This window comes from Rutilus rutilus (genome assembly GCF_951802725.1).
Source record: "Rutilus rutilus genome assembly, chromosome: 3".
Classification (NCBI taxonomy): domain Eukaryota; kingdom Metazoa; phylum Chordata; class Actinopteri; order Cypriniformes; family Leuciscidae; genus Rutilus; species Rutilus rutilus.
The window spans coordinates 55,697,783-55,713,157 of record NC_140211.1 but is presented as its reverse complement, the minus strand read 5'-3'; the positions used below and the strand labels follow the sequence as shown (position 1 = coordinate 55,713,157).

The 15,375-nt window shown below is 39.5% G+C and overlaps 2 protein-coding genes across 2 annotated transcripts; both read left to right on the top strand.

Annotated features, from left to right (window-relative positions):
• Positions 1 to 1,074: 1,074 nt before the first annotated feature.
• fgf3 (fibroblast growth factor 3) lies at positions 1,075 to 3,916 on the top strand (the record flags this gene model as incomplete). Its single annotated transcript, XM_084404452.1, has 3 exons — positions 1,075 to 1,351; positions 2,472 to 2,575; positions 3,402 to 3,916. 3 exons carry the CDS (start codon positions 1,075 to 1,077, stop codon positions 3,789 to 3,791), a joined length of 771 nt encoding a protein of 256 aa, XP_084260578.1. The 3' UTR covers positions 3,792 to 3,916.
• Positions 3,917 to 10,649: 6,733 nt separating this feature from the next.
• Positions 10,650 to 14,181, top strand: fgf4 (fibroblast growth factor 4). Its single transcript, XM_084405657.1, has 3 exons — positions 10,650 to 11,304; positions 12,568 to 12,671; positions 13,883 to 14,181. Exons 1-3 carry the CDS (start codon positions 11,010 to 11,012, stop codon positions 14,057 to 14,059), a joined length of 576 nt encoding a protein of 191 aa, XP_084261783.1. The 5' UTR covers positions 10,650 to 11,009; the 3' UTR covers positions 14,060 to 14,181.
• Positions 14,182 to 15,375: the final 1,194 nt, after the last annotated feature.

Genomic DNA, 15,375 nt, shown 5'->3' with positions numbered 1-15,375 from the left:
TCAAATAGCAGGGACATATAGAGCCTAGCTGCGCTTCTGGATTGCAGTGAATGGAAAAACACGTCTTGATCGTTTTATTCAGAGCATCACTACCTGTGCTTTATAGCCTATACAGATATTTTAAATGAATGGCTGAAAGTTAGGCTACTTCGGAGCGACAGTGGGTTGTTTGAAGAAGAAAGCATCACATAGGCTGTTATAGGCGTAAAAATAGAGGTTGGACGTTTCTGAATTATGATTTCGTTCATATTTAAAATGCTAAAAATGCTGGGAATTATTTTGCATCTACTACGCAAATAACCCGCTTAAAATCTGTCTATTAATACATGCAGAACTCATGAACTTTTGTCCTATGGAAGTTACTTTTACTGATTTATCGAGCCAACTGTCGAGACCATTGTGTGTCGTCACTCACTGTTTTATACTAGAAACATTCCATACATAAATGTGGATCATTGAAAGCCACGTGCGTGTGTCCATGAATGTTAACATCACTGTCGAAATGTGCCAACAAGCATGAAAAGAGAATTAACAGTGGCTCGCCCAGCCAGAGGCCAGTGTTCATGCTTAAATATAATTTTCGGGTCTTTGAAAAGAAGCGAACTGTGCGCTTGGATGTCTCTCTCTCTTTGTGATGCGGTTTTCCTCTGTAAGCCACCGTGTGCAGTGCTGTGTAATTTTATCCACGCTGCAACCTCTTGGTTCACACAAGACTGATACCTTGCCTCCCCTTTTCCTTTGTATCAATTGGTCGGGGTTCGGGCTATTGTTGCAGGAGGGCTCTTTTATTTCTGCGCACACTGTCGATCAGCGAAATCTCACGACAGGCTCGACTGGCTGTTTTCTCCTCCTCGGTCAGAGACAGTGTGTTTGGAGAGCAGAGTGGAACCCATGAGCACCAATGCTGCCGTCGCCAAGCCGGATGACCGCGACGCATTATTAAAGAAGGATACAGCAAGTTTTCTTTTAAAATGTTGGATCACTGACAAATGAAACTTCTTTGATGGGACCCCGTGTGCCTGTGCCAGCTCTTTCCATTCCAGCGAGGTTTTGCCGATATCCCGCCATGCCACAATGGTTATAATTCTGCTCTTGTTGTTACTGAGCTCCTTGGATCCGAGTTTGCAGGAATCTCTGGCTCCGAGGCTGAGCAGGAGCCCAAGGGCTCCTTGTGTCAGGGGCCAGGAGTGTGACCCGAGGACGCGGCGCGATGCTGGAGGACGCGGCGGGGTTTACGAGCACCTCGGCGGAGCTCCAAGACGCAGGAAACTTTACTGCGCCACGAAATATCATTTGCAAATACACCCGAACGGAAAAATAGACGGATCTCTTGACGAAAACAACCCTTTCAGTGAGTAAACTCTTCTCACGCTTCTCACGTCAATTTATTAAATGATCAGCGACTTGCGTAATTGCGCGAATAAACATTGTGCGCTGACGATATTAGTGTGATATTAATTTAACATCGAACAATAATTCGTCCTGTCCGTCATTAAGGAGCAGAGAACATTTTAATCAGCATTCTTATCATTGTAAAGGGAGATTAAAGCAACTGTTAGAGCTCTTTTGCGGATTGAACAACTTAACTAAACTAAACTATAGTAAATAGCTCACTGTATTCCATTATTTTGTGACATCAGACACTCCAGTTTACATCGTAATATCAATTCGCTGTCAGGGAGTAGAACATTTGTACGTTTGGTATCCTATACATTATAATCTTAAATTATATTTCTTGAAATTGCAGCATTCGTTTATCTGTAGTTTTCCAATTAGTCGAATCCGAGTGCTCATGGACAATTACCATATGAAAACAGGATTCAACCAACAGTTTAACATAATGACTTAGACAACGGATGTGTTTATCCAACGTAAAAGGATGATTATTCCAAACAGAAGAATGAGGAGAGCCATTAATCAGTGAAAAAAAAAGGATGAATAAACATCCTCTTTAAGAGGCGTTTAGTGTCTGTATGTCTAACCTGACAGCGTATGTTGTGTAGACCGTGACTCAATAAACGAAAAATAATATAGAAATATATAGGCTTTGTATATAAAACAAAATCAATTTAAAACAGCAAAATGAATCCTACATTTACAATTAACCATAATTATTAGTTAAATGTTTAGCTTTAATGATAAGCTATATTAATGATATGTTAAAATCAATTTAATGATATAGACATGAATCAATTACTAATATTTATAGCAAATCCATTTATATTAATTGATATTATCGTAAACAAACTTAATAACACTAACAACTGTTACGGTTTTCAATACCATTGAATAATAATAATAATACGACTGATTAAATACAAAATAAAACTACGATTTCAAACATTAAATCATGACATGCTTGTGAAAACAGACTCGGCTGACAGTTAATTGTGCAATTTCGAGATGCTATTATAAGTGTTTTTTCACATTTCTAGCACGCGCACTAACTAGTGCTCCACTCTTTTCCCTAGGCATACTCGAGATCACAGCTGTCGATGTTGGTGTGGTGGCGATCAAGGGCCTGTTTTCGGGAAGATACCTGGCTATGAATGAGAAAGGCCGTCTGTATGCTTCGGTAAGTGTTATGTCACGTCGGAAAATCAAGTATCTGAAATTCGGCTAGCAGGGATCAGATAACAAGCAGGGCTATTTGAGGCTCTCGCCACATGGTGGTGTTTTTCATGCGGAACGAGTGTGCCCACATGCTGCTAGATCACTGAGAGTTTGATTGCTGAGTTTTGTTTGCCTCACTGAGGACCTTGTCACTGAAAGTTCTGGTCAGAAGAGAGTGATAACCACATGGTTCTTGCTCTTAATAAGAGAGGTTCTTTATTGGTTTTGATGGTTCCATAAAGAACCTTTAACATCCATGGAACCTTTCCACTCCACAAAAGGTTCTTTATAGTGGAAAATGGTTCTTTAAAATGTTCTTCACACTAAGAAAAAATGGTCTTAGTTGACCCCAAAATGGTTCTTATTATAATGGTTCTAAAATGGTTATAATTTTTAACCGGTTCCAAAATGGGGTTTTCACAGTGACATATGTCATTGTGAAAACCCCATTTTGGAACCGGTTATGCAGAGGGGTTAAAAATTATATGACCAATAAGTTATGACAACATTTGTTTTTACATTGCTTCAACTCTAAGTCTTTTAGAAGTTATACAAAATTCAACTCTTTCAGTCAGTTTAATGTAATTTAAGTTGAAATGACTTAAGCACCCAAGTTGATTGTACTTAAATTTATTTGTTTTTTTTTCCAGTGAATGTGCAGAGTTTAAATGTAGATTTTTCTACATAAAGGAGATGACTTCTTTGTGGCCACACTGAGCCACCTTGTTGCAGGTCCAGTCAAGATGAGAAACAAGGCTAATACAATTTTTTTTTTTTAACCCTTTCAGGAACTCTTCAACAGAGAGTGCGAGTTCCTGGAGCGCATTCACGAGCTCGGATACAACACCTACGCGTCACGGCACCACGCCACGACCCAGCCTCCCCCAGCAGGGTCCGGCGCCGGGGCCGGCAAGCGCCGTGCCAGCTCTAAAAGGCAGTGGTACGTGTCCATCAATGGGAAGGGCCGGCCCAGGAGGGGCTTTAAGACACGGAGCACGGACAAAGCTTCCCTCTTTCTGCCCCGTGTTCTGGGCAACAAGGACCACGAGATGGTGCGCAAGCTCAGAGAGAGCCAGCGGCACCAGACGGGCTCTCACCGGGCCCCTGTCGGTCGGGCAGAGCGCAGGAGACGACGACACAGGGGCTCCAAGGGCCACAGCAGAAGGCCTGACATTTAACGCTCTCTCGACACAGATGGAGAAGAAATCCACTGAGAGTCACATGGAACAATTTTCTCACGAGAGGATGATTTTCAAGAAAACTTTTCGAGGAATTATGAGAGTGACATTTAAAGCCCAATTATAAAGATGTTCATGTGACCAAAATTAACACTACTGAAAGTTTAGCGTTTTTATGACACGCACCACGTCATGTTCTCAAGTCTTTTCCGTTAAAGACGTGTAATTATTGTACATAGATGTACAGTCATTTACTTTTTTTTTTATTTGAGCAAGATAACATAGAGTAAATGTTTGTAATGGTAAATTAGGACGTTGTACAAGTGCTTGACAATGCCGACGATGTGTCATGTATGGTGGTGTACAGACAAGCACTTTTTTCTTACTGAAGTAGAAAACAAAGATCCATACACATAAAAACAGATGCTTTTTAACTTACATGTGATAGGCTACTGTTCTTAAACTGCAATCAGGAGTACTTTGTATATTACTAATGTAATACATATTTATTTTTGTTTATATGTTTTTAAGTTATTGATGACATAGTTTCTACACTTCCAAATATCAAAGATTTTTCTTCAGAAGAGATTAGTAGTAAGAATAACACTGTTGTCTTTGAACAATCCCTCTCCAGTTTCCTATTACTTCATTCAAACACGAGTCTACATATATGTAATGGCATCAGCTCTGATAAATGTCATGTATTGAACACTGTAAGCAGAGTATAATGCATTGCAACTGCATTGTTCGACACTGAAAGCTAAACATCTGGAGGAATGTCACCAATAAATTATATGGAGTATATATATTTTTTGGTTTTATTGCTAAGCATGCATGATACGGTTTCGCTCGGACTTTATGTAGGCTATTCTCTGTTACCAGAACACATATGATATGGAGCTTAATAAATGCTAAATGAATGTCGGTAAATAAGGCAATGTCTGCAGATGTATTACTGATAGTGATCGGGGATAAAAAAAACCACTCCCTCTTGGGACCATCCGCCCATTTTTCCTAAAGTGACATCATCTAGAAGAAAGGAACATGTAAAAACAAAACAAAACAAAAAACCTAGAAAAGCAATACAGGACCACTTTGACCTCTGTAAAGTATAGACTATTCATTTAAAATGCAACTGTTTTATTTGTATTTGAATACTGTGTTTCGCGTGACGATCGGCTTCTTCAAGCAGGAACGGAGTTCTGTGCTTTTGAAATCTATAGGAGAGGGAAAAAAAGACGTGTTATTCTATACTTCGCAGGTTCGAGAGCTTCCTGGCGGTCACAATGGCACATCTCTGGGGAAACCTGGGAAGCTGTGTCGCTCGAGACATTCTTCTTCCTTTCTCTAAACGACGAGAGCCTGAGATCTGAGAAACAAGGCAATCGCCGACGAACAAAAAATGTTTCTGAGAAAGTGTATAGTTTGTTATGAATGCCAAACTCTAATATTACTCAACAGGAATGCTGGACTGGTTGAATGAACCTTTGTGTCGTCCTCCTGATACCTTATTTTTCACAAACCCATTCATATACATAAATGCATGAGATCAAAGCTTTCCGCGACGTCAAATATTATATTCTACAATCGCTTCTATTAATCAGAAACTGAGGAGCGCTGTCTTTCATCACCTGGCCATGGAAAATAAATGTTATCATACAAATAACATCTCCAGGGGTTTGCTCTAACAAATGATTTGGTTGGTTTCGCAGAAATGCCATTAAAGAACCATTTTTGGTTCACCAAAAACCTTTCTTAAAATAACCGTTTTTTCTTACAGTGTGATGAACGGTTTAATAATTTGAAGAACCTTTTTCAAGAAACTTTTGTGGAACGAAAATTTGAACCTTCGAAAGGAACTTTATTTTTAAGAGTATAAAGGTTTAGATCCAAAAAGGGTTAAAGCCTATACAGTCTGATGTCACTCACAACTTTTTACATACATTTCTAAGCAATCCCTTTGCTGCTGGTGCATCACTGATCTGAGGACTATCAAGAACTGGATCTCTAAAGAACCATACAGCCAACTCAAGAACCTTCTGGAACAAGTTCCAGATAAAAAGAGTATTGTTTGCTGAACTTAAGGCAAGACACCCCTGAATAGTGTAAAAAAAGATATCACCATATCCTCAGTTGATTGATACGAATCGCAAGTTTTTGGAAATGCTATTTTGAAATATGCAAATGAGGCATTGTCTAATTAAATATGCACTCATTTGCATAAATATCTAGAACAAAAAATGTAACATTGGATGAAGTCAGGTTCAAAATTCTTACAGGTCCCAAAAATAAATTTTCATCAAATTTTAGTAATGACATGTATAAAATCAAATAAATGTAATAGAGACTTCTGGCTCAGTACAGGAGAAAAGGATTTTGAGAAAATTGTCTTTAAAGAGATATATAAAATTATGGGGCTCATTCTGTCCCATATGTTGACCCTATGTGCAAAGTTTTTCATGCTCTTTGGTCCCAGTTCTAACCTATTCAGGCACACGACGCCCCTATTAGTTCAGTGGCATATAACAAGTAAACAGAGACGCAGGGGTTAAAGTTCAGCGTCCCGATCGAGCGACTTCTGATGACCTGCCTTCAACAATGTCGTGTCTGCCGCCATGTCGAGGGCATGGAAGCGCTCATTAACCTATAGATGCCCAAAGAGCCAAGGCCATAAGATGATGCAGTATCAGGGGGAGATTATATCTCGAGTATCTAATTTCGAATGTGCAAATAAATAAATAAATAAATAAATACTTATTTATTTTCCAAACCAATTCCGACGGTTTTTAAACCTATTGATAATTAAATTACCCAACGAGTGCTTTCTCAGAAATTACTTTAAGCCGTGCGCTATAGTGAAAACTGCTCCAATTAAAATCAGTGCGCTTCAGTCTCATTCTTCTCTGGCCCGAGGGCCTCAAAGGGTTGCTCCTCGTGCCCATCTAATTGGTATCGTCAGGAATTCCTCAAGTATTGACCCAGCGGAGCCTGAGGGGTCTTTGTTCGTACAGACAGGCCTCCTACTGGCCATCTCTGCGGAGCTTGTAGAGTTGATGACCTCTGCACTAACATCACACCATATTGCTTCCAGCTTAACTATTTTTTAAGTGATACATTTATTAATGCTGATGGTTACCATATATGGAGATTAAACGAAATAATCGATTTAGAGTTAAGATGTAAAATTCATTCTTAAAAATAAAGGTTATATATACATTGGCATTGATGGTTCTATGAAGAACCTGTAACATTCATGGAACATTTCCATTCCACAATACGTTCTTTATAGTGGAAAAAGTTTTTTAGAATGCTTTTCACAAAATGTTGACTGAAAGGTTCTTTGGGGAACCGAAAACTGTTCTTCTATGGCATTGATGCAAAACACCCATTTGGAACCTTTATTTTTAAGAGTGTAAGCTTTTTTTTCCTTTTTTTCTGGGATATTACAAATAGGCTGCATATGAGACAAAGAAAGAAAGACGGCTTTGTGAAAATGATACTCTTTCCCCAAAAGAACTTAACTTGTGAATTGTTATTTGGAGACTATTTTGTAGTTTACTTTTCTGTTAATTGTTATTTTATATATTCATATATTTCGTTTATTGGATGATTGGATAATTAGTTGATTAATCAGGTCAGGTGTGATGGATCATGCTGATATAAATAGTAGCCTACCTCTCTGTGTACTTTTTTTGTGTGTGTGTGTGTGTGTGTGTGTGTAAAAGATTTTTGGAAGCAGCATTGGCAGTGGGCAAATTTTTGTTTATTTTTAGTGATTAGTCTCACTGACACGATGTCAGAAAGTTCCCAGTTGGCATTTCTCTGTATTTCCAAAAGCGTCCTATAGAGGGAAGCACTGACTCCTGTCCAGCTGCTGTGAAATCACAGGATCTTATCATATAAGCTCTTATCAGTGTTGTCTTCGCAATAAATCTAGAATCTGAAGGGCGGGTTGTCTCCTCTGTATTTGATATCAATGAGATTTTTTAGGTGCACGGCAAATGTAACATTTGAAGAGATGTTCGAGGTTGATCGCTGTAATTAATACTTTTAATGTTTTACTGTGAGAACTCAGAGTTAAAGGAATCGTGCTTGATTTATTAAATGCATAAGCATTGCAACTAATTCATCTAGCCTACAAATAGAATAAGTGAGTTGCCCACGGCCTGTCATTACATATTTCATGTCACTATTAGGCTATTTATCAAAAATGCCTGAAACCGATATCTTTCTTTAAGGCGAACATTTTTAATCGTTGGGTCGAACGTAATTGGGATGATACGCACTGTAAACCCACTCGGGTAGTATTAGTGGTGAGGAGTACGTGCGTATTACACGCCATAAAGTGCGTGTCATATGGACGTAAAAACTCTTTTTTTTGCGTATAAATTGCACGATAAATACAATTCGTGATATAGATACGCACTTTCATGAGCTCGGGCTGCAACTGAGCGATTGAGCGCGACTGCAGCACCATGGAGAGCGGCGGCGCGCATGTTATTATTACATTCACTTCATTTCTCTGCCTGGATTCAGACTCATTCAAATGTGCACCATGTGTTAGTTGCTAGTTCGGTCTTCCACAACAACTAAAAGCTTTCATTATCGGTCAATTATCACAAGCATGTAACCTGTGATAAAGAGTTTTTGTCATGATAATTCAGCAGTGGCTATAAAGCATTACGCGCCTTTTCGATTTGAGCATCCAAATGGGTCAAAAAACAACAGTCTGTTTGATCAGTGTCTGTGTCCCCAACATGTAGCCTATATAAAACCAGACACACATTCATAGATCAAATGAACCGAGCCGTTCCTGTGTGCTGAAGACCCCCATCGGCAAGCAACATCTAGTGAAGCGTCAGAACCTGGATGGGTGGGATCGCGGTTTAGCTATTTGGGCAGCAGGCTCAGTGTCTAGGGGTATTCAACTCTCCTTTTTGAAGTTAAGAGATGAGAGTGTTCTGTCTGGAGGAAACGTCGCCATGCGAAACAAAGGCGGGGCAAGCAAGAGTTATGGCAAGGGAACTTTTTGTTTGTTTGGCATAATGATTTATATAAACAAATCAACAACAGAGAAGACTTGTCAATCACATCCCATTTTACCACTCTCTCAAAATCCAAAGACAAATGGCCACTTTTTGTATCAAAGTTCTTTTCTTTCATTGTAGTTCGTTCCTTTTGTTACCGCTATGGAGGAATTAGTGTGTGCATCAAATTATGTTAAAAACATGCATTTGGACACACCAAAAATGCTACATTACAAAATATGTGCAAACAAATTATTTTAAAGCTTACTTTACTTTCTGGGGGACTTTGAAAAAAAAAAAGGGGGGGAAATACTTTGAACCAACTTTTTTTTTTGAGGATATATGAAGTAAATTCACCTCAAGTTCACACAGAGTAACCACAGGTGTAGTTCAACAACTTTACAAACAAACGTATTCATTTTGAGCAATAAATCTATTGTCTGACCACTTGAAACTTGAACTTCTTGCGGTTTGCTTCGAAAGTGCGCTTGCGCTTTCTTCAAAATAAATGTTGTAGATATTTTATATATGTTGTAGATAAGTGTGGTTAAAGTTATAGGCCTACTTTATACTATTTTACCAAAATACTTTTGGGTGTCACTGCAGGGTTAGGGTTAGGGTTACAAAGACAGTATATTTGCCTAACTAACAGGCAGCTGTCTTTGTAAACGAGGAACATGTAACCAACAGAATAGAAAAGAGTCCTTCTCCTATAAAGGGACATGTAATTAAACCTGCTCCAATATAGTAAATCCACCCTCAAGTATTCATTCAGGAGTTAAACGGCCTGAGTAGTCGGTGTGATGTAGTGATCCTGGGCAGAATAATTTCCACGCACTACTCTTACGAAAGGCTCTATCAATAGTAACGCAAATTACAATCATTTGAGCTTTCAAGTAGGTGTCTTACTTTTACGTTGATACGTGTTTGCACCATCCCCCACGGTCTTTCCGTTTTACGTCGCATCCTCTACACTAGCAGCAGGGAGCGCGCATTCCCCGGGGCCGCGGAGAAAGCTTGACTCACAGTGTGATGTTTCCAGCGGTTTACATGTTCTCCCCCTCAATGCTATGACGCACAACATTCACAACTAAGACACTCGTAAGAGGTCAGCAACAGAATTGTCGGGCTGAATTATCTAGCAGTCGCTGTCAGTGGGATGTCCAAAGGCTGCATTCAACTTTATAAATTATGTTTTCACATCAGCGTCATATTGCAAACAAGTCATATTGCGCATATCATGTTTTTCCTTTTGTTCTTTCGGAGAACATGGCCACTTAAAAAAAAGAAAGAAAAAAACCTGCTTGAATTTGCAATTCGGTCGAATTCGAATTCGAATGTTTTTTTCCTGTTATTGTTCATTTATAGAGCTGTCTCCTGTCTGACACTGTCTGTTAACGTTGTGATTTCCGATACATCCTCCCATACATAAATTATTTTATCTAGCCTATTTCTGACCAATAATAAAGGAAGCTTACACAAAGACAGACCAACTAACGAATTGTTGCTTTTTTGTGTGTGTGTGCAAACTAAATAGTCAACACTTAACCTAATTTTACGTGTTTCATATGCAAGGCTTCATTTTCAAACTATTTTACACTAACACACTAAAACTATCGCGCTTTCCACCTTGCGCCAAACCATAGCAAGAATTACTTCGGACACAGATTTGAGACTGATAAAGACATTATTCCCACAGGCGACGACATTACATTGTCAAAGTGAACGAATGCTGTGCGGTTATGACGTTTGGCTCTCTCACTCGCACGCGCGCGCACACACGCGCGCTGTAGTCTCACTGCCCACGGCATGGACGCGCGCACATTATAAGGAATCAGTGCGTTCGGAGTGGCGCAGAAGGTTGCTTCGTCATGCACTAGGTAGTGTGTGATGTAATTTCGTCCAGATATAAATATCGTCGGCAAGGGAAAAGTGGCATGGCTGAGCGGGGCTAGAATTCACGGTCAACAACTTTTGTGTGAAAGCAAAACAGCTTGAACACCAGTCTGAAGTGTAGTGTCTTGAGAGGAAACCCACTGAGCGCGACTTCATGCCGCTCACCAGGGTTGACCGTAGCTCTGTCCTTGAGTAAGCTGTTTGGTGCGTCTTTTTTGTGTGGCAAATATACCTAGAGAAAGACGGTAGTTTGGTGTCTTCAACGCCTTCAGACACTCACGTACCGCTCAGAAGGATGAGTGTCCAATCGGCCCTCTTACCATTACTGGTCTTAGGACTTATGACAAGCTCAGTGCGCTGCGCTCCGGTGCCCGGTGGGCAGAGCGGCCCCGTGGAGCGGCGCTGGGAGACCCTCTACTCGCGCTCTCTGGCCCGAATCCCCGGGGAAAAGAGAGATACCAGCCGGGACAGTGATTATCTCACGGGCATTAAAAGACTGCGACGTCTCTACTGCAATGTTGGCATTGGGTTTCATCTCCAAGTATTACCGGATGGTAGAATTACCGGCGTGCACAACGAAAACCGCTACAGTAAGTTTGGTCTGTTATTTGATCGTATATGCATGTTGGATACGGCTGTTGGGATTGAGATTATGAAAATGATTTAGCCTACATAATCCCAAAAAAAAAAAAAAAAACACTCAATGGCTGTTATTCAGTTCAAATAATTAGTAAAATAATAACGTTACACGGATTCAACATCATGCCATGTTGAACAACATCAACAAAGCCTGTTGTAGCGCTTTCATTTACATTTCTCGATACAAGGCAGGTGAGGTGAGTGCACGAGCATCTGGCATCCTGCATTACGCACGCAACAGGTCTCTGTAACCAGGAACAGGAACCGGGCCAAAATCCCAAGCCTAAACTTAGTAGCGAGATAAACTCATCCTTTTTTCACTCCTTAAAAAAAAAAAAAGAGGTTATCCAATGGTTTCTTCTCATGAGTTTCTTTTCTTGAGCTGCTGCATGGTTCTATAAAGATTGAAGTTTCTAATTTTTCATTAAGGATTTTTCGGTTACACTTTCAGTCTTTGTTACGTTAAAGCACTGAGTAATATTAATGCTACTATAGGCATAGGGTTAGGATTAGGTTTAGTTGCATGCGATTGCATAATTTATAGTTAATACTACAGTAACTGCATGTAACACGTGTGACGATGACACTGTAAAATAAAAGTTTTACCCATTTTTCAGATCAGCGAATTTCACACCAGTACAGATGGTTTTCTGGTGAACTATTAAAAGGTTCTTTATGGGACTTTAAAAGGTTCAAATGCAATATAACAAGAGTTATAAACATCTGTCACTTCACTGACGCGCGTTATATGTTTCTGAAGTCAAACTTAAGAAGTACTTGTCTTGGGTGTCAACATTCATCAGTCTAAACAAACGGTCTTTATTTTAAGCATTAAATGAGATGGATTACTACACTGGAAGTCATTGGTACATACTTTTTTCTGTAGCCTACTAATAAATGTTAAATGTTTACCCTTACAAAGCGGCCAAAGACGCATGACACATTTCAATCAAAGATTAAATTAGATAAAAAGTTTCATGAAATTACTCATTTGGAAAAGACGACGTGGCAAATAAAGCAGAAGTGGTTTACAGAGAATGCAATACTACATTTGGGAAATCTGAAGAGGCGGAAAGTGTCATTTCCTTCACAAAGGATGCTCTAAATGTAAACACGAACAATTTTTAGAAAGGCAGTCATCGTTGGGAGTTGCCAGACAGGGCTAAAGATATAAGCCAAACAAGGTCATTTATTTTCTTTGTTGTGTGTTTCAGGTCTTCTTGAGATATCTCCGGTGGAGAGGGGAGTTGTGACACTGTTTGGCGTCCGGAGCGGGCTATTCGTGGCCATGAACAGCAAAGGGAAGCTTTACGGTTCTGTGAGTATGAAATGATTTACAACACGTTTCCGTCCGTGAATGTTCTTATCGGGGCTCGATGACATATCACCCTGTACTTGAGATGTATCCCCTCACCACCAACAACCCACAGTCTCCGACAGCGTGACATTGTTGGAGTCGGTTGTGGCGCGCTTCCAGTGGCTGGTGGTGTTTTCATTGTGGGACGGACAAACCCAGGAACGGGAGCGCAGTAGATCATTCGGACTACGCATTCCATTCTTAGCATTGCCAGCCAACACATGCACCTACTGTCCTTCCCAGAGTAAAGATGAACTGGCCAAAGAGGACCACCCAAACACCATACTGCTCTCCTCTCCGATTTCTGCACGCACAGACTCACCCTGAAAACACCTAAACTTGTCTGAGCCCCAAAACCGATGGTTATTTTTGACCGATTTTTTTTTATTTATATATATTTTTTATTTCATCCGAATGGTATGAAACTTGGTAAAGGTTTTGGCACTTGTAATGTGAACGCGCGCGCACACACACACACAACCACAATCCATGGACACGATTCGAAAAGGTTAAATGGTCCTGAAAAAATAGTCACTTGTATTGTACGCATTAGAAATGAATGCGAGACGAATTTTATCTATTGGAAAAATTCTTACTGAAAGCTCATTTTTTAAAATATCAACATCAAATTTGGAACGAAGCTTGTTTGGATTCATAGTTTCGATTTCGCGCATTTTTTTTTAGAGTAGACTATAAAACGTGTTTTGGAAAATGCATATTTCAAATAAATTTTTTTTTTTTTTTGCAATAAATGCATTCAAGATTTAAGACAGTTTAAGTTGAAAATGTCATTTTCAGGTCTATGCTCAAAAAGTGAATAAATGGATTATAACTACTGCATAAATATAATGTAGCACCATAAAATCACCTAAAAATACAAAATCTTGAATAAAATAAACTTAAAAATATAGTACAATCTTTTCCTTAAAAAAACGACATGCGAACAGTAGCCTACCAGAGGGTTAAAAGTCTAATTCCTCGGTTTTCCCTCGCAAAACATCATAAAGAAAGAGCAAAACTATATCTCTCTTTGCTATAGATATAGTTCTGTTTGTTTCATAAAGCTCATCTCCAGGTATTGCGCTGTGACGTCGCTATTGTTTAATATGATGATATACGTTCTATTGAAATGTCACTGAAAATAATAATTGCTATTTCCTTGTCACTTTCAGGGGCAGTTCACAAATGACTGCAAGTTCAGAGAAAACCTCCTTGCGAATAACTACAATGCGTACGAATCGCTGGCACATCCTGGGATGTACATCGCACTAAGTAAGACTGGCAAAACAAAAAAAGGAAATCGAGTATCAACGTCCATGACGATGACACATTTCTTGCCTAGAATTTGAGCTCATCTGGAGGGGCGGAGGAACGACGATGCACTTTCTACAGAAGTTACATGTGAGGTTAAGTGTATCGTGTCATGTATGTATATATTAGACTATTTATAACTGTTGATTTTATATTTCATCACAACGTTTTCTTTCCGAGGTGGAAGACAACATTTAATTTATTTGTTATTGTTAATTTATCCTCATTGCTGCTACCACGTGTTCATATATACAAGTGAAATTCCTACAATGTACCTTTTTTTTGGGGGGTTTTGCACTGTTTGTGTTGTTCTAAAGCGACGGTTGTGGAGAGGTTGCCTAGTCAGGGTAGACGCCATATTTAAAGGGAAAATGTAAAAATTATGTTTTATGTTTAAAAACGATGTCATCATTTACTCAGCTTGTTCCAAACCTGTATGAGTTCTGTTGAACACAAAAGAATGTTGGTAACAACCAGACAGTTGACGAAAGCCATTGACTTCCATAGTGTTTTTTTCACCTACAATGGAAGTCAATGGCTAACCTTTTTCTTCAAAATATCTTCTTTTGTGTTCAACAGAACTCACACAGGTTTGGAACAACTTGAGGGTGAGTAAACGATGACATAATTTTCATTTTTGGCCGAACTATCACTGACTGAGGTCCCATTTGTACTTTGTTGGAAAGAATATAAGTCTTAGGTCAAGCCTCCAATGGTTAAGGTGTATCAACCCCCATAGTATTAGCACTGGAGCAATTGTCCAATGTCTGAGCTCCTTTGTGCGGAGCTCGGATCTAACTGAAGCAGTATCGGCTTACTCTAGCTTACTGAAGTTCTACCCCTTCAAATCTGTTTTTAGCTCTGCTGGGGGGTTGAACTTTGAACTTATCTCCAGTCAATCTTTGTCACATCTCTAAGGCTATGGATAGAGAGAAGTAGCTTCTTTAACACAAATACAAAATTCAAAGGCATTGCGATGCAGATACTGTCCCCTGTGTCCCTTTAAAGAGACACACTTTACAATGCCAAGTTCAAGTCAGTCTTTGCTGTGGTTTAGGGAAGATGTCTGAAGGGGGAAACCAGTCGAGTTAAAGATCAGTATTTTTCTATGATGGTAAAACAGAAACAAAGAAATGACAGTGTTGTGTGTGAGTAAACTAAGAGTTAATGTTGAAAAACTTCCACAGTGAGTTACGAGGAGGCGTACTGCCCACTTTTTTTGTCGTTTTCTACCTCATGCAGTTTCTTTACTTTACTTTTAAAAAACAACAAGCTGAAACCGAATGTTTAGTTGCTCTTCTGCCACTCTGTGAAGTTCTGGCGGCCTAGTTGCGCCTTGTCACGTTTGAGCTAT

Coding starts and splice junctions, on each gene's coding strand:
- fgf4 (XM_084405657.1), top strand. CDS start 11,010: ATGAGTGTCCAATCGGCCCTCTTACCATTACTGGTCTTAGGACTTATG. Junction 11,305..12,567: donor GCACAACGAAAACCGCTACA/GTAAGTTTGGTC, acceptor TGTGTGTTTCAG/GTCTTCTTGAGATATCTCCG. Junction 12,672..13,882: donor AAGGGAAGCTTTACGGTTCT/GTGAGTATGAAA, acceptor TGTCACTTTCAG/GGGCAGTTCACAAATGACTG.